This window comes from Papio anubis, chromosome 12 (assembly GCF_008728515.1).
Source record: "Papio anubis isolate 15944 chromosome 12, Panubis1.0, whole genome shotgun sequence".
NCBI lineage: Eukaryota > Metazoa > Chordata > Mammalia > Primates > Cercopithecidae > Papio > Papio anubis.
Window position 1 is genome coordinate 112,355,094 of NC_044987.1, and position 22,277 is coordinate 112,377,370.

The window sequence follows — 22,277 nt, forward strand, 5'->3', positions numbered from 1 at the left end:
CCACCCCACAGGGCCCCGGAGGCACCCAGCAGCGCCCCACAAAAGCACCGGGAGGCGACTTTGGTTCTGGTTTATTGCCCCTCAGCAGGCAGCGGGAGTCAAGGCCTAGGTTGGGGCTGCCCGGCTCAACCAGCGGGTCTAAACAGTGTGTGCAGGGGCGCCGTTCGCGCCCTCCAGGGAAATGCACCGTCGGGAATGTTTCGAAGTCAGTCGAGGAAAGAGTCGGCCCCTGGTCGTGGGGGATTAGGGCGGGGCAGAGCGGGGCGGGGCCACGCCGCCAGGCCAGTAGGTCCGCCGGCAACGATCAAACGTCGAGGGAGGAGGCGGGGGACAGGGAGGGGGTTCGAGAGGGCGTGGCAGGCGCCGGCCCCGCGCCCCCAGCGCCCAGCACTCGCCACTGGAAGATGCTGGCGTCCTTGCCGCCCAGCGAGACGAGGTGCGAGTCGTCGTGCGTGAACCGGACGCTGGTCACGTGGCTGCCGTGGCCCCCGTACATGCGGCTCGGCGCCTGGGCGGGAGGGAAGAGTTGCAGTGGCGGCGGAGCCCTCGGGCCCACCCGTCCCGCCCCGGCGGCCCCCGCGGCCTCACCTTGGCACGAGCGCACGGGTACTGGAATAGATGCACTTTGCAGAAGTCGTCGGCCACCGCCACCACGCGCTCGTTGTGGGAGCGGCACAGGGAGTTGATGTCGGTCCCATCGGAGCCGTCCGGCCACACGCCTAGCACAGTGGCCGGCCTCAGCCCGACCTCCTACCCACCGCCACCCACGGCCCAGAGCTACACCGTTTCAGGCGCTCCGGCAGCCGCAGCCACCCACTGTCGCGTTCCAGGAAAGCCTTCCCGGTCCCGAGGGCCGGAGGGGCCTCCTGGGCTGGATCTTCAGGTTTCTGGACTCTCACCCAATGACACACGCCCAGCGTTCCGAGCCCAAACCGGGCTCCACCTTGTCCCCCACCCCTCCAGCAGGGTTCCACGCCCCTGCTCACCGTAGACGTGGAAACCCAGCACACAGGTGTAGGTAGCCCATTCCCGGTCTCGGCTCTCATAGCGATTCTTCAGCTGCTTGCAGCCTCCAGCCACATCCCCTGGGGAGAGGGAGCCCGCCCAGCTCAGCTCTCACGCTGCCCTCAGTAGGGAAGATGCCAGGAAAAGCCAGATTGGAAAGACTGGCATGAAACCCAGCGATGGCATGTGATCTGGTCACTGTAGTAGTGACCTCCTCCCCCTGTGAAACCCACCCTGTGTGCGTCCTGTCCTGAGCACTGGCTGAAGTTCTAACAGCTTCCATGAGTTCCTCCTCCCTAGATAAGTCAAGTCCTTCACACTTGCCCTGAGAAACTTTTCCCAAACAATCTTTTCTTAGAGCATTTTTCAGCTCCCTCAAGTCAACAAGACATGGTGTGAAACTCGTTGTTTCCAAATCACAAAATTTCTATGTATAATTCCAACTCCACTTTAACCCTATCTCCACTCCCTTATCTGACAACCCCTCTAAGAACCCCCCTACATAAAACCCACTCCAATTACCCTCTCCCCATGTCCTGCTCCACTGCCACTCACAGTAAAGAATCTCATAGTCCCCAGAATTGGACATGATGAAATTCCCATCCTTGGACCAGTCAAGATGAGTGATGAAGCTGGAGTGACCCTGGGAGCAAAGGTCAAGAGTTTTAAAGTATCCCATCCATTTCCCATCCCCAGAGCCCCCTTGATGCATCAGACCCCTGAGTTTCCTAGCTGTTATCATGCCCCACCACACGCCCCAACTTCCTCACCATACAGCGGCCAAAGCGGCTGGATTTGGCACCATCACTGGAAACACTATAGATGTAGATCACGTTGTCATGGGAACCAATGGCCAGGTACAACCCATCTGCAAATACAGTCACTCAGAGAGGGAAGGGCCAGGGACACATGTGAGTCCAGGGTTGGGGTGGCTCCCACCTGGGCTGTACCGGACCACTGAGAGCTGCTCATTGCCATCAATGACATCAGACACGATCTCTCTGGTCTCTGTGTCCAAAACCAACCACCTGGAAGGGAGGGGAGTGGAGGCAGATAGGAAGACAAAAAGGCAAGATGTGAGGAGACCCCCAGGTAGGCCACCCTGGGTAGGCTTGGGGATGGCAAATCAGAGAAGCTCAGAAACACACACAGAAAAGCTCTGATGTAGATGACAGGTCACGCGTGCATTCTTTTTTTAGTTTGTTGTTGTTGTTATTGTTATTGTTCTGAGACAGAGTCTCACTCTGTCACCCAGGCTGGAGTGCAGTGGCAAGATCTCACCGCAACCTCCACCTCCTGGGTTCAAGTAATTATCATGCCTCAGCCTCCTAAGTAGCTAGAATTACAGGTGCGCACCACCATGCCCGGCTAATTTTTGTGTTTTCAGTAGAGATGAGGTTTTCACCATGTTGGCCAGCCTGGTCTTGAACTCCTAACCTCAAGTGATCCACCCGCCTCAGCTCCCAAAACGCGAGGATTATAGGCATGAGCCACCGCACCCAGCCACCACTGCATTCTTATGCTGGGAGATGGAAAGGAGCTAAGTGTGGATAAAGGCTGAGGGGCTTCTAATGCCGTCTGAAAAAGGAATCTGAAACTATAGACCAGGGACCGACTACAAAGGCCCTGTGCAGGCTGGAAGCCTGTCACTTCCCTGTGTTTGTCTATGCCCCTCCCATTCCCACTGCTCTATCCTGGGCTGCCGCCTCCTCCACTCCCAGGCTTGGAGGAGACCGTGGTTGGGGGAGGGGGAGGAACGGTTGCCACAGGAGAGGAGGGGAGCCCAGGTGGCAGGGGCTGCAGGGAGAGGCACGGAGGAGTGCCAAGGCGCAGGTGGCTCCTGGGCAGAGGCGGTCACTCTCGCCCACTCCCCCAGTACCAGGAACCCTTCCCAGACCTCCCTGCTTTCCCTCCTGGGAGTCCTGGCTCCCTCTCACCTCCCCGTGTTCAGTCCTACGGCCACAACTGCCCCACTCGGGTGGAAGTCAGCACAGAGACCAGTCTCCTGGGAGAGGGGAGAAGGTGAATTCAAGACAATGCCTTTCTAGTGAGGGAACCAGAGGGGACCCCTTGTCCTCCTGATAACTTCAAAGCCACTTACTCCCAAGGAGAAGATGGAAAGAGAGGGAAGGGACACCTGGGTGTCACTGGAGCCTAAACAGGGAGTGATATCAAAATATTTAACCACAGAACTGAGGCCAACAGCTGTGCCGAAGATTAACCATTTAGGTGCTGGACCAAGAAGAAGTCTGAGGGGTTCTGGGGGCGGCAGGGAATGCCCAGGTGGTACTAGAAGCATCAGCTTTTACCAATCAGTACAGAAGAATTAATATTTGAGTAACCAGTGCACCCATACCAGTACAAACTGGCCACCTCTGGGAGGCAGAAGGCAAGGTGCTAGGGAAGACGTGGTGGCCACAGGTGTCCTGGTGGGTGTGGCATGGGGGATCCAGGGGCACAGGGCTCTACCTTGAGGTCGATGCTCCAGGCCAGCGCATGGCTCTCCCCATCCCACAGGCAGAGCTGCCGGTCATGGCCGCAGGTGAGGAAGCGGTTCTGGGAGGGGTGTGTGCAGAGCCCCCAGAGCTCATCAGTGTGGCCCTGCAGCACAGCATGACTGTCACTCCTGCCCCTCTCTCACACCCCTTTGCCCCTTCCTCCCCTGAGCCCTTAACCCCCAACCTGGATTACAGGGGAGAAGCCTTGGGCCAGATCTCCCCTCAGCAATGCATTCTTCGTGGTTCCCACCAGCAGCTCAGAGCCAAGCCCTTCAGCAATGGCTCGCACGGCCCCAAAGTGCTCAGGAATCTGCAGAGTGGTGGCAGAATGTCAAGAGCCCACTGACCATTGCTCTTCTCCCTCACTCCCTTGACCCCAGCCCAGCCCTCACCTCAGCCTCCTGGAGGGCCACCAACCCGGGCCCCCACTGTACCAGCCGGCGGTCCCGCCCGCCACCACTCAGCACTGTCCCGTCCCGCTGGAGACACAAGGCGAAGATGGAACCTTCATGAGCATGAGCCTGGGCCACAATCCCATAGGTCTCTGTTGGCAAAGCCCCAGGCAGGTCATGTTTTGGGGGTACAGGGGAGTGAGAAACGGCCAGCTTTGGCTGCCACAATAGAGTAAGAACTCCCAGCCATTGAATGTACCGACTACTATGTCTCATCCTCATACTGCCAACACATCTGTTATTCTCCCCATTTTACAAACAGGACAACTGAGACTCAGAGAAGTGCGGTAACTTCCTAAAGGCCAGGCAACTAATGGCAAAACTGGAATCTGAACCTGAGATCTGGCAAACACAAAGCTCCAGCTGTTTCTCCTTTGCTGTGCTGCCCACACCCTTCTAGACCAGCCCCCCAGAGAACTATCAACTCTCAAGGTAAAAAGGTGGGAAACCTGGCTGGGCGCAGTGGCTCACACCTGTAATCCCAGCACTTTGGGAGGCCAAGGTGAGCAGATCACTTGAGGTCAGGAATTCGAGACCAGCCTGGCCAACATGGCAAAACCCCGTCTCTACTAAAAATACAAAAATTAGCTAGGCGTGGTGGCGTGTGCCTGTAATCCCAGCTACTTGGAGACTGACGAGGGAGGATCGCTTGAACCTGGGATGCAGAGGTTGCGGTGAACCAAGATCACACCACTGCACTCCAGCCTGGGCAACAGAGTAAGATCCCGTCTCAAAAAAAAAAAAAAAAAAAAAGATGGGAATGGGAAACCCTCTCTCTGTTCCCACAGAACCTCGGGAGTACTAGACTTCCCAGATGCCACCCCCAGCGGCATACCTTTGGCCCCACCCCTGCCTGGGGTCTTGGAATCTGAAGCGCTCCGCCCCCAGGTGAGAATGTTCCCCTCTGAGTCTCCAGTGAGAATGTCTCCATCCGGAAGGAACACAAAGCAAGGAATAAACTTGGGTTTCTTGTATTTCTAGCGGGAAGGGAGAGCAGACAGCAGAGGTCAAAGGGAAGGGCAAAAATTCAAAGTCGCAGGACAAGCCAGGTACAGTGGCTCACGCCTGTAATCCCAGCACTTTGGGAGGCCAAGGCGGGCGGGTCACCTGAGGCCAGGAGTTTGTGACCAGCCTGGCCAATATGGTGAAATCCCGCACTGCACTCCAGCCTGGGGGATAGAGCAAGGCACTGTCTCAAAAAAAAAGAGCTGGGAGCGACGGCCAACATGATGAAATGAAACCCTGTCTCTCTTAAAAATACAAAAATTAGCCGGGCGTGGTGGCGCACATCTGTAATCCCAACTACTCCGGGAGGCTGAGGCAGGAGAATTGCTTGAACCTAGGAAGCGGAGGTCGCAGTGAGCCGAGATAGTGCCATTGCACTCTGGCCTGGGCGACAACAGGAAGACTCCGTCTCAAAAAAAAAAAAAAAAAAAAGAAAAAGTCATAGGGCAGGTAGGGGTTAGGGAACCTTAGGGTCCATAGTACTCAGCCCAGTGCTTCCTCTTCCGCTCTGCCCTCCCCATCACCTTCCACTTATCCATGCCTCACCCCAAAGACACCCTGTTTCCGGGTAAGGGTCCCATTCCCAGGAACCCCTACTCCACCACTCCAATTCCAGAAGTGGACGTGAGATTTCCCACTGGTGACGATGCAGCTGCTGTCACGAGGGTTGAAGCCAACGGCCAGGACTGAGTCATTTGTACTCTGAAGGGAAGACACTAGATTCAGCCACCCCAAGCCCTGGATACCTTCGCTCTACTTGACTCTCCTCAATTTGCATCATGACAGCTGGCTGGTAGAGGCCCAGAAACCCCAGGACAACCCTTCTTTCAAGACCCTGGTCCCCTAAAAGCACTATTCCCTGTCAATCATAATTAATCACCCTAATACCTAACATATTATCCCTCATGAGGTCAGAACCCATGTCACAAATGAAGAAACTAAGGGTCAGAGAAGCTAGATTTGCCCCATGTGACCCAGCCAAAAAGGAAGGAAATGTATGGGTGAGTCTGGAGCTCTCTGCACTCCACCACTCCCACCCCCAACCTCGGAGCCTCTCCAAGTCATGTGGACTCCTCACCTTGATCTCAGCCAGCTTCACTCCCCGGCTGCAGTCCCACACCGACAGCATGTGCTCATTGGAATCATCCACCACACAAAGAAAGGCACCCTGATCCTGAACAAAGGCGACACACAGGAGGGGCAGAGTGAACCCTGGAGGTCCAGGGTTCGTGGTCATTAGGTTAGGAGGTACCATCACAGATGGAGAGGGCAGAAGTTGACACACATGTCCCTTTCTCAAGACAACCACCTGGGTGAGGTTCAGGAAGGCCAGAACTTCCAAGGCTTCCTGGTGACATGCAAGAGTGGGGTTCCTAGGCAAGAATGGGGGTCTAGAGGCTTCAGGGCCAGCTCACCGCAGCTGAAAAGGCCAGGGCCCCAACACCCCGCTCGAAGGCCCCCAGTCCAATCTCCTGCAGTTTCAACAGCGTCTCTGAGTCCCAGATGTGAACCACAGGCTGCAGGGGCTGGTGAAGGAAGAAGAGTCAAGGTGTGAAGCAAAGCTGGAGTGCAATTACAGCGTGTCTGCCTGCTCCCTGACTTTGGCCTTACCTTTCCATCCTTATCCACTCCAGCTGTCTGTCCCGAGGCTACCCGAACACCATCAGGGTGAACAGCAAGGCTAAGGCAGGGGGAAGACACTCTAGGGAAAGGGTCTCTCAAGACCATCCAAGACACCTTCTCCAAGCTTGCAGAGCAGCAAGGCAACTCTTTTCCCCTGCTTCTCCACGCCCCCAGACCCTCTTCCTGCCAAGCCCACCATCCCCAGGCCCCTCACCATCGAACGCAGTCTGTGTGCCCCCGGTAATGTCTCTGGCCGCCGCCTCCAGGACCCCCTGGGCCTCCTCCAGGCCGGTACAGCACCACCACGCAGGCGATGAAGTAGACCACCTCCCCCGAGCGCAGCACAAACAGATTAGAGCGGGAATCACGACCCCTGTACCCGTAACTGGGGCGGAGATCACGGTCAAGGAAAGGGCAGATCAAGGGCAGGAGGAGGAAGAGGGGAGAAAGACAGAGCTTCTGGCTGGCAGGGCCTGGAGCAGAATGATTGCAGGAGAGGATCTAGAAGGCTCCTTGTCCCCATAGACCCAGGAGAAAACTGTAAAGGGAAGAGGGGTCCCGAGGTGGGAAAGCTGGTTCCCATGGGACCGGAGGGGGCAGGATACACCCAGTCAAGGCAGAGGGTCTCTGGCGGTGGGCCGCTCGGCAGCTCCTCCAGGCTGCGGATGCCAGACGGGATGTACATGGTAATGGGGCGGCCTCGAAGGAACATCTTCACTGAGATGCCTTCTACAGAGAAAAGGGGTGGTGTCAACTACCACCCACAACCCCCCTTCCAGGAAAGACAGAGCAGAACCCTAGCCACCACACCTCACAGCCCAAAATAGCTCCTAGGGCTACAGCCCAAATCCTAACCCTGCCATCCAAGTTTTGCCCTCTGTCCCTCTGTACGTACCCAAATTGTAATTGCTCCTCCGAGACCCAGGGCCCCCGGGGCTAGAAAGGGGGTCTTTTCCCCCACGGCTGTTGGGAAGAGAAAAAGCACAGGGACTGGGGTCAGGGCCAAAGACCTAAGCGGGGAGGGGCAGGACACAAGAAAAGAGGTCACTGCAGAAACCACAGTCACCTCTGCAGGCCTGTAGTTTGCTTCGTGAGTATCAGGGCCCTAGTAGATGGAGACTTTTAGTTCCATTTAAGAGATAAGAAGATTGAGGCTGAGGCCGGGCGTGGTGGCTCAAGCCTGTAATCCCAGCACTTTGGGAAGCCGAGACGGGCGGATCACGAGGTCAGGAGATCAAGACCATCCTGGCTAATACGGTGAAACCCCGTCTCTACTAAAAAAATACAAAAAACTAGCCGGGTGAGGTGGTGGGCGCCTGTAGTCCCAGCTACTCTGGAGGCTGAGGCAGGAGAATGGCGTGAACCTGGGAGGCGGAGCTTGCAGTGAGCTGAGATCCCGCCATTGCATTCTAGCCTGGGAGACAGAGCAAGACTCCGTCTCAAAAAAAAAAAAAAAGAAGATTGAGGCTGAATGAGTGCACAGCACAAGGCCACAAAGGTTGGAAGAGGCAGTGCAGGGTGCCAGAGCCCTTTTTCTCCTCCAGACCACCAGGCCTCAGTCTCGCTCTGTCGCCCAGGCTGCAGTGCAATGGCGTGACCTCAGCTCACTGCAACCTCCGACTCCTGGGTTCAAGCAATTCTCCTGCCTCAGCCTCCCCAGTAACTGGGATTACAGGTGCGTGCCACTAGGCCTCGCTATTGACCTTTTCATTTCCCCATCCGTAAAATGGGACCAAAGGGAGTCCAGAATGTACACCAGCCCCGCCTCTCAGGGATCCAGGAGGCAAGCAAGAAAGTCCACATCTCTCCAGAGATTCCTGTCGTTAGATAACAGTAAGGTGATACTGTCTCTTCAGAGAATAAAGCACAGGCCGAAGACAGGGCTAGAATGAACATTCGGGTGTCCTAGGGCCCGTACATACTCTGAGGCAACCACATTCGGCCACTAGGATGTCCCCTTGCCCTCTAGAAGTAAATATTAATAGAGTGGTACTTGATAGATCCAGCGGAAAGAGGGCTGAAGCTCTAGGGACAGCCATCCATGAAAGCCATGGAAGCTTCTAGAAAAGCCTCCTGGGATCTCGGAAGGTTTGCTGTGATGTAGTGGAAAGGGTAGGGGAACTGGAGTCAGGAAGAGTTAGGTTCAAATCCTGACTCTAGCTGTGTGACCCCAGGCAAATGACTTACCCTCTCTGAGCCTGCCTCCTCACCTGTGCAATGGACAGCACGAGACCACCTACCCCCCAAGGATGTTGTGGGGACTGACTGAGATGGAGGAGGTCGAGGGTTTAGCACAGTGCCGGGTACACAGCAGGCGCCCCAGGAGTGTTTGTTTCCTTATTCCTGTTGGGCAATCAGGTCCCCCCACCCCACCCAGGGATGTGAGGTGAGAGATGCGGCAAGTCGAGAGCCTGCGCCTGGGGCGGGGTGGATTAGGGGAAGCCTCACCCACCTCTCCGTGCTCCCGGACCGCACTAACAGGTTGGCGGAGGAAATTGCCTTCCTGGAGAGCTTCTGCCGAGGCCGCTCTGAGGGCGATGAGGAGGAGGAAGAATTTCTTCGCGGCCTGGTGGGGGCATAGTGAAGGTCATTCCCTCCAATTGTGCTCCGCAATCCTACCACCCCTCCCAGCTTTTGCCACAGGGCCACAGGACACCTACGTGTCAGCACGCTGTGGGGGCTGCAAGGGCCTGAGGATTCCCGGGGGGCCGGGAGAGCCAGCACCACTGCTGCTGCTGCCCCCTCCTTCAGATTGGGTCCCACTAGGCTCTTCGCTGGCCCCCTGAGGGGCTGGGGGTCCATTGCTCAGGCCAGGGGGCCCAGGGGATGTCTTGAACTCCACCTCTGTCTCCGTCTGGGTGCCTCGGCTCACCAACGAAGGGGTGCACGTGGGTGGCAGTCCTGGGGGCGCTGCAAAACTGCTGGAGAGATGATGAATTAACCTGAAGCCCCAGAGGCCCCAAGGAGGAGGGAAAATGGGGTGTGCCCACATGCATACCTGTCCCCTGGAGGAGCTGGTGTGCCAGAGACCTGCAGGGAGGAAGGCGGCACCTGCAGCCGCAGCAGGCGAAGGGCTTCTGCCAGGGCTGCCTTTACCAGCTCCATCTCCTGCTCCTGCACCCGAAGCCGCTGGCTCAGAGACTGCAGGGCCTCCCGAGCAGGGCCCTCACCTGGGAAAAGGGCAAGAGGTACTCAGAATGTACCCATCACCTGAAGAAAGCGTAAAGGGGATTCTGTCTCCCCACAGCTTTACATGTGTCCAGTAGTACTACCCCTTTCAAGCAGCCCCAGGCTTGGATGCTCGTCCAGAGGGGAGGAGACGGTGGTAGAGGATCAAGGGCCTCCTTCTGGCAGGGCAGGCGAGAAACCTGGCAAAGCTCCCTTCCTGCTGCCGTCTCAGCCTCCGCAAAGGCTGGGAGTACCATGGAGTACCGGGGGGGAAATATGGAGTACTGCCGAGGAACGTGGGAGCCACAGAGAGAGGCGCCGCACTGGTGAGGGGAGGGACCGCAGCCCTCCCCACGCGCCCACAACAAGCTCAGGTCTCCAGCGAAAGCAGAGTAACTGAGCCGGGGGAACACCAGGAGAGGATGGGGCACGGGAATGGAGTCATACTGAGGACCCAGAGTACAGGAAAAGAGATCCAGAGTGACAGGAGAGAGTGTGAGTTGTGAACAGAGTCACAGTGAAGGTCTCAGGGGACGGCGGTCAGAAGGAAAAAGACCTGAAATACCAGGAGAAGAGGCCCGGAGTAACGCAGACGGCAGGGAAACATCGAGGGGCCCGGAGTTACATGGGGGGTAGAATGACGCTGGGGAAGCCCGAAGTGACAGGACCCAATTAACTAGGGAGGGGGACCGGAGGAACTGTGGAGGATGCTCGGAGCCCCTGCGGCGGAGGAGCACGCGGGGACGCCTCCAGACAGCCGTCCAGCTCTGGAGGAGCCCGACGAGCCGGGCGCTCCGGGAAGGGGCACGCCGCCCGCCCCGCCCCGTACTCACCGGGCCCCGCGGCCCCGTCCATCCGGCCCCCGGGTTGCTCCGAGCGGCGGCGGCGGAGGAGGCGTCTAAGCCGCGGGGGCCACGGCCGGGGAGAGGGGAAGGGGAAGCACCCCGGGGCGCGCGCGAAGGGCGCCGTACCACCACCCCGCGGGGGCGCTATCGGGCGCGGGGAAGGGGCCTGGAGGGGGCGCTGTGGGCCCGGGGCCGCAGTCCCCAGACCCCCCCGGGCCCTCAGACTCTCCCGGGGCCGCTCTCGGCTCCCGGGGGTGGGGTGGCGGGGCCGTCCGGGGCCACAGCGCCGCAGCACAAACAGGCGCCGGACGCGGAGCCGCCAGGAAGCGCGGGAGGGGGGGCGGGCCCGAGGGGGGGCCGGGCCGCCTGGTAACCCCTCCCTGTCCGGGCCTCGCCGCTCAGTACGGGGGCGGGGCTAGCCGGCTGACCCCCTGGCCTGCTCCCGGCCTCCCGCTCCAGGCCCTTCCCGGATCCCCGCCCCCGGATTCCCAGGGGACGGGATAGGGAGCGCCCGCCCCGAGGTCTCCGCCCCCCAGCCCCTAACCCCTCAGGGCTGAACGGACCAGCCCCACCACTTCCGCGAGGGTCAGGGGCGGGGTCACAAAACGGGCACTCGGCCTAGGGGCGGAGTTTCTCCAAAGGGGCAAGGCCAAGGCATCCTGTATTGGGGCTGACAGGGCGGCGGGTTATTAAGGCTGAGGATGGGAGGATGCTCAGGGTATTGGGGTCAGGGTGGCATTAGCCCAGCTCAAGCCGGGCCGGGCTGACTCAGCATCCTGCCCCAGCCAAGTTCCATCCCCGACACCTCTGCACTCCCTTGGGCAGAGATGGGAGATGGCGCCGGTGTTACCCCTGGTGCTGCCCCTGCAGCCCCGCATCCGCCTGGCACAAGGGCTCTGGCTTCTCTCCTGGCTGCTGGTGCTGGCTGGTGGCCTCATCCTCCTCTGTAGCGGGCACCTCCTGGTCCAGCTGAGGCACCTTGGCACCTTCCTGGCTCCCTCCTGTCAGTTCCCTGCCCTGCCCCAGGCTGCCCTGGTAGCGGGTGCGGTGGCTCTAGGCACAGGACTAGTGGGTGTAGGAGCCAGCCGGGCAAGTCTGAATGCAGCTCTATACCCTCCCTGGCGAGGGGTCCTGGGCCCGATGCTGGTGGCTGGGACGGCTGGTGGTGGGGGGCTCCTGGTCATCACCCTCGGGCTAGCCCTGGCTTTGCCTGGGAGTCTGGATGAGGCGCTGGAGGAGGGCCTGGGGACTGCCTTGGCTCACTACAAGGACACAGAGGTGCCTGGGCACTGTCAGGCCAAAAGGCTGGTGGATGAGCTGCAACTGAGGTACCAATGCTGCGGACGCCACGGGTACAAGGATTGGTTTGGGGTCCAGTGGGTCAGCAGCCGTTACCTGGACCCCAGTGACCAGGATGTGGTTGAGTGAGTGATTTTCGTCTCCCTTCCTCCTCTTCCTCCTCTTCCTCCTCCTCCCTAGACAGGCTCCCTCCTGCTGCCTTGAATCTCCACATGGCTCAGAGGGGCAATAGTAGAGCATAGTAGCTGAGAGACCGGTTACAGCTCTGCCATTTATTAGCTGTGAAACCCAGGGCATGTTACCAAACCACCCTGGGCCCATTCCTTTACCTGTAAAATGAAGATAATAGTACCTATCTGATAGGTACCTATCTGATAGAGTTGTTGTGAAGATAAGTGAATTATGCTTGGCTGGCACATAGTACAGCAGTCAGTAAATGTTTTACCATTCTTTTTCCCTTCTCAATACCTGTGCCCTTCAGTCCCTCCCCCAGGCCTCTATCTCCAGACATCCTAACTTCTCTATCCCTCCCTTTGCAGCCGGATCCAGAGCAATGTGGAAGGCCTATACCTGACTGATGGGGTCCCTTTCTCCTGTTGCAACCCCCACTCACCCCGGCCTTGCCTGCAAAACCGTCTTTCAGACTCCTACGCCCACCCCCTGTTCGATCCCCGACAACCCAACCAAAACCTCTGGGCCCAAGGGTGCCATGAGGTGCTGCTGGAGCACTTGCAGGACTTGGCAGGCACACTGGGTAGCATGCTGGCTGTCACCTTCCTACTGCAGGTGAGTCAGCAAAGCATGAGGCCTCCTCCCACCGGGGACTCCTCACTCACTCCAACCCTGGGCCTCCTGGAACCGCTGACTCTCCCTAACTCTTTCCCCTTGCTTCCCCCACAGGCTCTGGTGCTCCTCGGCCTGCGGTACCTGCAAACAGCACTGGAGGGGCTTGGAGGGGTCATTGATGGGGAAGGAGAGACCCAGGGCTATCTCTTTCCCGGTGGGCTGAAAGATATGCTGAAAACAGCATGGCTACAGGGAGGGGTTGCCTGCAGGCCAGCACCTGAGGAGGCCCCACCAGGAGAGGCACCTCCCAAGGAGGATCTATCTGAGGCCTAGAGGCCTGGAGCTTGGGGTGAGGAAGAGGAAGGGATGGACACGTCTAAAAACCTCACAATTCCTTACCAAGGCTCCAGGTTGGGGGGATCGTGGGATTAGAGGGGCTAAGGATAGTTAGCAAGCTGGACTGGGGTAAGAAAGAAAACCAGATGCCCTACTAGCCCTTGTAGCCAGAACCACCAGGGAACAGCGAAGAACAGAGTGATGGGAAAGTGACATGGGAAGGCCTGGAGGCTGATTCTGGTACAGACTCAATAAAGCTTTTGGAAGGAAGCAATTGCTTTTTTTGTCAAGGGGATGGGGGCCTGGGAGAACTGATTTCTGTCTGATGGAGCAGCCAGGACTCCAAAGTCTGGACCCTGGCTCGACCTGTGCAGGAATAGGAGCCCACATCTGTAAGGATCAGAAAGCAAGAACCCAATGTAAGAAGCAAAGAAAAACAAGAGGCCCTTCCGGGTTGAGATTCTTTATTCTGGAGGTAGGAAAGGGGTCAGCATGCTCAGGTGGGGAGGGTCCAGCCCAGCTCCTCTAGCCCCCCAGTGCATGCCCAGCCCCAATAAGTTACCCAGTTAGTCAGCTGCCCTCCCTCCTGGGTCCTTTTGTTCCACCCTAGACAGGGCCAACCTGGCTCAATACAAGGGCTGCTTGTCCCCAGCCTGTGGGCAGTGCCACATGGCAGGCTGGGGGAGGGGTGAAGCAGCAGGACCATGCCCTGGGCCTGGAGGAGCAGAGGGGCCACTTCTGGCTCCAAGGGATCAGGACTTGGAAAACCACATCCTGGGCAGGCCTGGGGCCCAGTCCCACAAGGTCTGTGCTGAAAAGAGGTGGTAGTTGGGGTGGGGCCGCCATCACACCTCAATTGCTGGGTCTGAGCCCCGGCCCTGCCGCTGCAGCTGCTCCTCCTGCTTCATCTTGGGCTTCTCTGTCCGTGTATGCCACACCAGTACCTGCGCCAGCAGGGATGCAGTGAGAGCCAGGCCCAGCTGTAGCCAGGCCTCTGAGACTCTCAGCCTGGAATGGATTCTCTAACCCTATCAAATATACAGTGTAGGCTTCAAAGTGTAAAGGGCAGGGTGGAGGAAGACTTAGTGCCTCTAAAGTGGGACCTTGGCTGGGCGCAGTGGCTCATGCCTGTGATCCCAACACTTTTGGGAGGCCGAGGTGGGTGGATCACGAGGTCAGGAGATCGAAACCATCCTGGCTAACACCAGTACTAAAAATACAAAAAATTTGCTGGGCGTGGTGGCGGGCGCCTGAGGCAGGAAAATGGTGTAAACCCAGGAGGCGGAGCTTGCAGTGAGCCGAGATTGTGCCACTGCACTCCAGCCTGGGCGACAGAGCAAGACTCCGTCTCAAAAAAAAAAAAAACAAAAAATGGGGCCTTATTCCTTTATCCTCTGTGCCACATGGGTTTCCAGAACTCAGGGCAGAGTGACAGGGACCACTTTCCCCCGCTGGTTCCCAGCTTCCCCTTCAGTAGAGTCAGCAAGGCTGATCAGAGGTCTGGAGAGGCCCTCCTGATTAAACTACCCATTCCCAGGGTCTCACTGTACCTCCCCCATCACCTGTCCATCCCAGAGCCAGGTTTCTATGCCCACCTGCATTCTCTTACCCGAGTGCAGTTGGCAGCCCGTGGCTCCAGGTCCTTGGGATCCACAAGGTGGCTCAGAAGACTGCTCTCCAGGTGGCCCCGGGGAGCAGTGGAATCAAACTGGGCATTGGGCTTAGCTAACAGCAAGGGCAGGGCCACAGCAAATCCAGCCATATCCACAGGGAAGGGCCTGTTGGGCTCCCATGCTGTGTGGAAGCCTACTACCCGGCCGTCCTGTACCTGAGGGCCCTCAAATCGCAGGCCGCCCACCAGCCCCACAGGCCACACTGAAACACCACGGGTCCAGCGCATCTAATGGAGGTCAGGAGAGAAGAAACAGAGGGGTGGTCCAGGGAAGGGATCAGCAGAAAGAGCCACCTGGCTCACTCTGCCCCACTGCTTCCAGCCCCTCACCCAGCAGCCAATGGCAACACTGCTAACCAAGGTAACAAAGCTGGCCGCACCTGGTCTCTTGCCCCTCCCCATCCTGGTGCTCACCTCCTCAAACAGCTCCCGGCTGTAGGTGTTGTCATCGTCAGCAAAGTACACGACTCCTTGGGTCCCTGGTGGTGGTGGGTCCTTCTCCCCACCCACAGCACCTCCTCTGCCCCGGAGCCAGTCCAGGGCCTTGTTCCGCTGCTCAACACCACGGGGATGAACCCAGCCAGGCTCGCCCTCCCTAAGCCGCTGCGCTTTGGGTGTGAGGACCACCAGGTGTGTGAAGAGGAGGCCAGAGGCAGCCAGCAGCCCTGAGACCAGCGGGGTGGGACTCTCAGCATCCTCCACCAGCAGCCAATGCAGCCGGGGCACCAGGCTCAGTGTCTGGGACAGCCGTACCAGCTCTGCCTTCTGTACCAGCCTGTAGTGGAGAGATGCAGCACAAGGGAAAGGGGCAAGCACCATGTGCCCGCTCCAGCCAGGGCAGACAGCTTCTGCATCTCCCTTGGCCTTTCCCAACCAATGCCTAAACTCCCTCTTCCTTGCCTGTCAACTTCATGCTAACACTCACCTGCCCTGTTCTTCTGCTCCATGTCCATCACCCACCTCAACCCCAGAGTTCTGGCTGTGGTAGACTATAAATTAAGGGCACAGGGCCAGGTGTGATGGCTCACGCCTGTAATAACACTTTGGGAGGTCGAGGCGGGTGAATCACCTAAGGTCTGGAGTTCCAGACCAGCCTGGCTAATATGGTGAAACCCCATTTCTACTAAAAAACTACAAAAATTTGCTGGGTGTAGTGGCGCATGCCTTTAGTAATCTCAGCTACTCGGGAGGCTGAGGCAGGAGAATCACTTGAACCTGGAAGGCAGAGGTTGGAGCGAGCTGAGATTGCGCCATTTCACTCCAGCCTGGGCGATAACAGCAAAACTCCATCTCTTAAAAAAAAAAAAAAAAAAAGCTAGGCATGGTGGCTTATGCCTGTAATCCCAGCACTTTGGGAGGCCGAGGTAGGCAGATCACCTGAGGTCAGAGGTTCAAGACCAGCCTGCCCAACATGGTGAAACCCCGTCTCTACTAAAAATACAAAAAATTGGGCCGGGCGCGGTGGCTCAAGCCTGTAATCCCAGCACTTTGGGAGGCCGAGACGGGCGGATCACAAGGTCAGGAGATCGAGACCATCCTGGCTAACACGGTGAAACCCCGTCTCTACTAAAAAATACAAAAAAACTAGCTGGGCGAGGTGGCGGGCGCCTGTAGTCCCAGCTACTCGGGAGGCTGAGGCAGGAGAATGGCGTGAACCCGGGAGGCGGAGCTTGCAGTGAGCCGAGATCCGGCCACTGCACTCCAGCCCGGGCGGCAGAGCGAGACTCCGTCTCAAAAAAAAAACAAAAAAACAAAAAACAAAAATAAAAATACAAAAAATTACCCAGGCATGGTGACAGGCGCCTGTAATCCTAGCTACTTGGGAGGCTGAGGCAGAAGAATCGCTTGAACCCGGGAGGCAGAGGTTGTAGTGAGCTGAGATTGTGCCACTGCACTCTAGCCTGAGCAACAAGAGCGAAACTCTGTCTCAAAAAAAAAAAAATTAAGGGTACAGGCTTTAGGATCAGGTATATCTGGGTTTGAAATCCAGTTTTGTAACTTATTATGTGAGACAACTCGGGAAAATAGCTCAATCTCCCTGAGCCTCAGTTTCCTCAACTGTAAAATGAGAATAACAGTACTTTATAACAATGTTGTTTTAAAGATTAAATAAGAGCTGGGCACAGTGGCTCACACCTGTAATCCCAGCACTTTGGGAGGCCGAGGTGGGCAGATCATGAGGTCAGGAGATCAAGACCATCCTGGTTAACACGGTGAAACCCCATCTCTACTAAAAATTAGCCAGGCATGGTGACGGGCACCTGTAGTCTCAGCTACTTGGGAGGCTGAGGCAGGAGAATGGCGTGAACACAGGAGGCAGAGCTTGCAGTGAGCCAAGATCGCGCCATTGCACTCCAGCCTAGGCAACAGAGCGAGACTCCGTCTCAAAAAAGAAAAAATAAATAAAATACAAAAATAAAGTACAAAAAATTACTGGCTGGGCATGGTGGCTCACGCCTGTAATCCCAGCACTTTGAGAGGACGAAGTGGGCAGATCACGAAGTCAGAAGTTCCAGACCAGCCTGGCCAACATGGTGAAACCCCATCTCTACTAAAGATACAAAAAATTAGCCGGGCGTGGTGGCGCATGCTTGTAATCCCAGGTACTCGGGGGGCTGAGGCAGGAGAATTGCTTCACCACGGGAGGTGGAGGTTGCAGTGAGCCAAGATCACGCCACTGCACTCCAGCCTGGGCAACAGAGCAAGACCCCATCTCGGCGGGAGGGTGGGGAGGCGGGGAGAGAAAAAAAGAAAAAAAAAAAAAAAGGAACAAACCAGGAATGTGGAACGTGGAACGTGGAACGTGGAACGTGGAACGTGGGGCTTGGCTCTTCTGTGCTTCTTTATCCTTCAGATCTACCTGCCTGTCCCAGGGCTGGTGGTGTGTGTGTGTATGTGTGCATGTCACAGGTGGGGTCTAGAACTTCCTGTGCATGAATGGGACAGTCATCTGATTCCCAGAAGATGTATTAACACCCTTATGGCTACAGATCCAAAAACCACATTCCCCAACTGGTTTTATTAGTAAAACCAATTACATTTTGATTTAAAACAAAAGCAAATGTAAATCACTAAACACAGTGCCTGGTAGAGAGTAAACACACTGTAAGTAACAGCTGGTGTAACTATTTCTGGACCCTAGGATGACTATCAGGCCAAGTGCTTTCAACTTTTTTTTTTTTTTTTTTTTTTTGAGATGGGCTCTCTCTCTCTGTCGCCCAGGTTGCATGATCTCCACTCACTGCAACCTCCGCCTCCCAGGCTCAAGCAATCTTCCCACCTCAGCCTCCAGAGTAGCTGGGATTACAGGCATGCAGCACCAAGCCCAGCTAACTTTTTTTTTTTTTTTTTTAATATAGAGACAAAAGTTTCACCATATTGCCCAGGCTGGTGTCAAACTCCTGAGCTCAGGCGATCCACCAGCCTCGGGCTCCCAAAGTGCTGGGATTACAGGCATGAGCCACTGCGCCCAGACAAGCCCTTTCAACTTTAATCAGGGGGTTTTAACTTTCTCCCCAAAGGGTCCCTAAGGAGAGAGAGTTAATTCACTGCCAAGCTCAAAATTTATTTGAAATGTTATTGTTCTGTCTTATAATTTGGTAGGAATTTTGTATTTTCCTTCTAGAAAAATAACTATTTTTTCTTTTTTTTTGGTTTTGTTTTTGAGATAGAGTTTCACTCTTGTTGCCCAGGCTAGAGTGCAATAGTGTGATCTCAGCTCACTGCAACCTCCACCTCTCAGGTTCAAGGGATTCTCCTGCCTCTGCCTCCCAAGTAGCTGGGATTACAGGCATGCCCCACCACACCTGGCTAATTTTGTATTTTTAGTAGAGACGGGGTTTTGCCATGTTGGCCAGGCTGGTTTCGAACTCGCGACCTCAGGTGACCCACCCGCCTTGGCCTCCTAAAGTGCTGGGATTACAGGCTTGAGCCACCGCGCCCCGCCTGAAAATGAACTATTTTCCCATAGATATTTTAGTATAGATGTGGTTCATTTATCCTGTCTTTGGCATGCCCTAGTTTGAGGAACAACTCCTAGCCCAGTGCCTCCCCAAACTCCTCATCAACTCCAACTCATTGGACAATGCAGACCTCTTGGGTGTACCAGAGCCCATACCTGGCATAGGTGGGGGTAACAACATAGATAGTAGGCAGGGCCTCGGGTTCAGGGGGCTGGGCAGGGGCAGGGGGTGGCCGTCGGAGTTCCGCTTGCAGCTGGGAAATCCTCAGATCCTTCTGCCGTAGCTGCTCGGCTGCTGCCCGCAGGGGAGGAAGGCAGTCACATGGCTGGCCTGGTCCCAGGAAGCATTAATGGGGAAAGAGGATGGGGGCAGAGAACCACAGAATGTTCAGCATCCCAAAGGGCCATAATCTTCTCATTAATTCCTAGACAATGCAGGTATCCCCTTACGACTTCCCTAGTAGCCTTTTCTACACCTCTGGTGTGGGAAACTCACTGCCTCAAGCAGCAGACCCTCTCCAACTTTAATAAATTCCATTGTTACAATTTTACGTTGGATATTGAGCTGATTCCATCTTTTCTATTTGCTGGTCCTAATTTTGCCTTCTGGACTCATAACAAGCTCATGTCCTTAAACAGGACAGTCTTTTCAGAGTCCAAGGTGCTAACTAACGATTACACCATAGAACCCCTTTAGGATAGTCTTTCAAATACCTGAGGATAACGCAGTGGCACTGTCCCTAAATCTTTGCATAAGGGGCAGGGTTCGATCCATTCCCTTGGCTGGGTGACCAAAGACTCATTGTTAAATTCATTGATTCCATTGTAGGATAAATATTTATTGAATACTCTTCCTAGGAGGCACTGCCTTAGGTGCTGAGGATACAGCAGGGAACAAAACAGACACAGTCCCTGCCCTCATCGAGCTTTCAGTTTAGCGGAGGAAGCAGACACTAAGCAAAGAAACAAATTAATAACATTATTACAAACTGTGATGGGGTCATGAAAAAAATAATCAGGATAGAGAATAAAAGGGAATGGAATAAGAATGGTATCTTTAGCTATGGTAGTCAGGGAAGGCCTCTCTGAGGAGGTGACATTTGAGCTAAGACCTGAAGGATGAGAAAGAGGCAGCCCGGAAAGAACTGGAAGAAAAGCACCCCAAGTAGAGGGAACAAGTTAAGCGCTTGAGAGAGCAATGAGCCTGGGGTTTTCGAGAAACTGTCAGCAAGCCAGCCTGGCTGCAGCAGAGCGAGGGAGAGGGGTGGGAAATGGGGTTGGGAGAGGCGGACGGCAGCAGGATCATGCGGGGCCTTGCAGGCTCTGGGAAGGAGTCTGGATTTCATCCGAGTGCGGCGCGGCGGCGGGCCGCCGCGGTGCGTTCTATAGAGGGGAGTGCGCCTGCGGCCGCAGAGCTGTCCGGAGGGTCGAGCGGATGAATGGTGTTTGCCGGGGGTTCATCCCCAGGGCGGGATGCACGGCGGCGGGCGCCCACGGGCCAGCCCGCCGCACCCCCGCCCCGCCCCGCTCACCGAGCTGTACCAGCGCGTAGAGGAGGCCGGCGATCGACACCAGGAAGTAGGCGAGAAACACGTTCTTCAGCTTCAGCTTCATGGCCGCGCCGCCGCCCGCGCCCGAGCAGGCGGGGTCTAGAGGGGACGAGGGGTTCCCGCCCCAACCCCCGGCGCCTGCCCACAGGCCCCGCCCCTGCACCGGCTCCGCCCTGCGTCCCGCCTTCCTCGCACTCCCCTACCAGCTCCTAGCCGGGGCTGGCAGCACCGCCCGGGCACGCTTCCGGTCATCTGTGCCCCCTTGTAGACTTGATTTCCGGTCCCACCGCCAGGCTCCGGGAACCACGGGGCGGTGACGTCACATCCGGCGTGCCAAACTCGCGTGGACGGCAGTCAAAATCCCGGGTAGGTGCAGAATCTCGGGTAGGTGCACGTGGCACCTACCTCACGACCCGCCCCCGATCACGGAATTGCATGAGAAAGCCAGTCCTGCCGTCCAGATCTTCACCTTATTCATCCAACCATCAGTCACGCCACCCAACAGCAGTTGCTCAATACTCATTACACAAATGAATGAAATCTAAGGCCCACCACATGATCCTCTGGGTGTCTCTCCTCGAATTCTCACTATAATACTTTGAGATAGATAATAAACTAAAGTTGACAAAAATTATGTCATTGCCACAAGGCAGTTTTGTGTCCTTTCTAGACACCCGATTCCGGCATCTCTAGTGTTTCCTCTGGCCCACATTTCTTCAACAGATGACAACAAGGGTGCCAAGGAAGTGTTCTAACTACCAGGAAATTGATTGGAAATAGTTCCTGAGCTGGGGAATTCCAGGAATGCATCCCCTTCCTCCTCACAAGCACAAGCCATCCTTCTCATTTTTCCTTTAAAAAAAAAAAAAGGGCCTGGCACAGTGGCTCATGACTGTAATCCTAGCACTTTAGAAACCCAGGAGTTTCAGATCAAACTCGGCAACAAGGCAAAACCCCGTCTCTACAAAAAAACACAAAAATTAGCCGGGTGTAGTGGCGTGGGCCTACAGTCCCAGCTACTTGGGAGGCTGATGTGGGCGGCTGAGGCTGTGGTGAGCCGTGATCATGCCACTGCACTCCAGCCTGGGTGACTGGGTGAGACCCTGTCTCAAAAAAAGCCCTCCAACCCCCGCCAAAAAGAGTTTCTGGTAAAATAATCTCTGACTTGTGGTCAGTCTACAAAATGAGGGGGAGACGGGGAACAGTATACTTCCTGTCACTAAAACAATGGGAAACTTTACAAAGTGCTGTTAGCTACAAGCAGAAGCCTTTAGGTTGGGCATGGTGGCTGATGCCTGTAATCCCAGCACTTTAGGAGCCTGGGAGGTCACAATGAGCCGGGATCATGTCACAGCACTCCCAGCACTCCAGCCTCAGCAGTAGAACGAGACCCTGTCTCAACCCCCCACACCCCCCAAAAGTAGTAGCCTTTCGTTTGAGAAACAACTGTCTGAACTTACGGCTATTTCTATCCAAGAGGGACTCCATTGGCTCTGATAACCACTTACTAACTAGGCCTACTAAAATGTGATGACCTTGCTGGGCTCTTCTATGAAAATACCTAGCAACCCAAGGAAGGCTTGCACTTGCTCATTTTGCTGAATCAAGGTTGCTCATGCTGGCTGGGCACAGTGGCTCATCCATGTTATTCCAGCACTTTGGAAGGCCAAGGCAGGCGAATCACTTGAGGCCAGGAGTTTGAGACCAGTCAGGCCAACATGGTGAAACCCCATCTCTACTAAAAATACAAAAATCAGCCAGGCGTGGTGGCAGGTGCCTGTAGTCCTAGCTACTCAGGAGGCTGAGGCAGGAGAATCACTTGAGCCTGGGAGGCAGAGGTTGCAGTGAGCTGAGATCACGCCACTGCACTCCACCCTGGGCAACAACAGTGAGACTCCATCTCAAAAAAAAACCAAAAAAAAGGATGCTTATGCTGAAGCCAAATGAAAATGTAAGGCCTATGGCCAGGCATGGTGGCTCATGCCTGTAATCCCAGCACTTTGAGAGGCAAGGCGGGCAGATCACCTGAGGTCAGGAGTTCAAGATCAGCCTGGCTAACATGGCAAAACCCTATCTC

The 22,277-nt window shown here is 56.0% G+C and overlaps 3 protein-coding genes across 11 annotated transcripts; 1 reads left to right on the forward strand and 2 right to left on the reverse strand.

Moving 5' to 3' along the window:
• Positions 1 to 54: 54 nt before the first annotated feature.
• Positions 55 to 10,918, reverse strand: EML3 (EMAP like 3). Of its 6 annotated transcripts, none has more exons than XM_003909694.4 (22): positions 10,585 to 10,918; positions 9,582 to 9,753; positions 9,244 to 9,501; positions 9,036 to 9,149; positions 7,479 to 7,546; positions 7,189 to 7,312; positions 6,798 to 6,968; positions 6,572 to 6,641; positions 6,376 to 6,486; positions 6,039 to 6,134; positions 5,507 to 5,662; positions 4,791 to 4,932; positions 3,896 to 4,047; positions 3,688 to 3,813; positions 3,475 to 3,606; positions 2,943 to 3,010; positions 1,945 to 2,033; positions 1,776 to 1,873; positions 1,561 to 1,648; positions 987 to 1,085; positions 589 to 719; positions 55 to 508 (listed from the first exon to the last, which is right to left on the reverse strand). In XM_003909694.4, the coding sequence occupies exons 1-22, from the start codon at positions 10,604 to 10,606 to the stop codon at positions 305 to 307; spliced, it is 2,691 nt and encodes an 896-aa protein (XP_003909743.1). In that variant the 5' UTR covers positions 10,607 to 10,918; the 3' UTR covers positions 55 to 304. The 6 variants fall into 6 exon arrangements, 5 of the variants coding, with proteins under 5 accessions (XP_003909743.1, XP_009184104.1, XP_021781341.1 ...); XM_009185840.3 differs by having other exon boundaries at positions 9,244 to 9,504; positions 10,585 to 10,773; XR_004177573.1 differs by having other exon boundaries at positions 589 to 1,085; positions 9,244 to 9,504; positions 10,585 to 10,773.
• On the forward strand, positions 10,890 to 13,291 carry ROM1 (retinal outer segment membrane protein 1). Its single transcript, XM_003909699.3, has 3 exons — positions 10,890 to 12,020; positions 12,435 to 12,681; positions 12,796 to 13,291. Exons 1-3 carry the CDS (start codon positions 11,431 to 11,433, stop codon positions 13,012 to 13,014), a joined length of 1,056 nt encoding a protein of 351 aa, XP_003909748.1. The 5' UTR covers positions 10,890 to 11,430; the 3' UTR covers positions 13,015 to 13,291.
• A 173-nt stretch (positions 13,292 to 13,464) lies between these two features.
• On the reverse strand, positions 13,465 to 20,480 carry B3GAT3 (beta-1,3-glucuronyltransferase 3). 4 transcript variants are annotated; one of them, XM_009185837.4, is made up of 6 exons: positions 20,183 to 20,458; positions 19,365 to 19,433; positions 18,807 to 18,981; positions 15,104 to 15,464; positions 14,627 to 14,917; positions 13,465 to 13,961 (listed from the first exon to the last, which is right to left on the reverse strand). In XM_009185837.4, exons 1-6 carry the CDS (start codon positions 20,262 to 20,264, stop codon positions 13,863 to 13,865), a joined length of 1,077 nt encoding a protein of 358 aa, XP_009184101.1. In that variant the 5' UTR covers positions 20,265 to 20,458; the 3' UTR covers positions 13,465 to 13,862. The 4 variants fall into 4 exon arrangements, with proteins under 4 accessions (XP_009184101.1, XP_009184102.1, XP_003909747.1 ...); XM_009185838.4 differs by having other exon boundaries at positions 19,365 to 19,603; positions 20,183 to 20,301; XM_009185839.3 differs by lacking the exon at positions 19,365 to 19,433 and adding an exon at position 14,045 and having other exon boundaries at positions 13,870 to 13,961; positions 20,183 to 20,299.
• Positions 20,481 to 22,277: the final 1,797 nt, after the last annotated feature.

What these genes read in the sequence shown, in the direction of transcription:
- EML3 (XM_009185840.3), bottom strand. Translation starts at nt 10,606, where the DNA reads ATGGACGGGGCCGCGGGGCCCG. An exon ending in CCTGGAGCATCGACCTCAAG is followed by an intron (nt 3,011 to 3,474) that starts GTAGAGCCCTGT and finishes CCCCTCTCCCAG; the next exon opens with GAGACTGGTCTCTGTGCTGA. An exon ending in GTAGGACTGAACACGGGGAG is followed by an intron (nt 2,034 to 2,942) that starts GTGAGAGGGAGC and finishes CCTCCCTTCCAG; the next exon opens with GTGGTTGGTTTTGGACACAG.
- ROM1 (XM_003909699.3), top strand. Translation starts at nt 11,431, where the DNA reads ATGGCGCCGGTGTTACCCCTGGTGCTGCCCCTGCAGCCCCGCATCCGC. An exon ending in AGTGACCAGGATGTGGTTGA is followed by an intron (nt 12,021 to 12,434) that starts GTGAGTGATTTT and finishes CTCCCTTTGCAG; the next exon opens with CCGGATCCAGAGCAATGTGG. An exon ending in CTGTCACCTTCCTACTGCAG is followed by an intron (nt 12,682 to 12,795) that starts GTGAGTCAGCAA and finishes CTTCCCCCACAG; the next exon opens with GCTCTGGTGCTCCTCGGCCT.
- B3GAT3 (XM_009185837.4), bottom strand. Translation starts at nt 20,264, where the DNA reads ATGAAGCTGAAGCTGAAGAACGTGTTTCTCGCCTACTTCCTGGTGTCG. An exon ending in TGCCACTGCGTTATCCTCAG is followed by an intron (nt 18,982 to 19,364) that starts GTATTTGAAAGA and finishes TCCTGGGACCAG; the next exon opens with GCCAGCCATGTGACTGCCTT. An exon ending in GGGCTGCCAACTGCACTCGG is followed by an intron (nt 13,962 to 14,626) that starts GTAAGAGAATGC and finishes CTGCTGGCGCAG; the next exon opens with GTACTGGTGTGGCATACACG.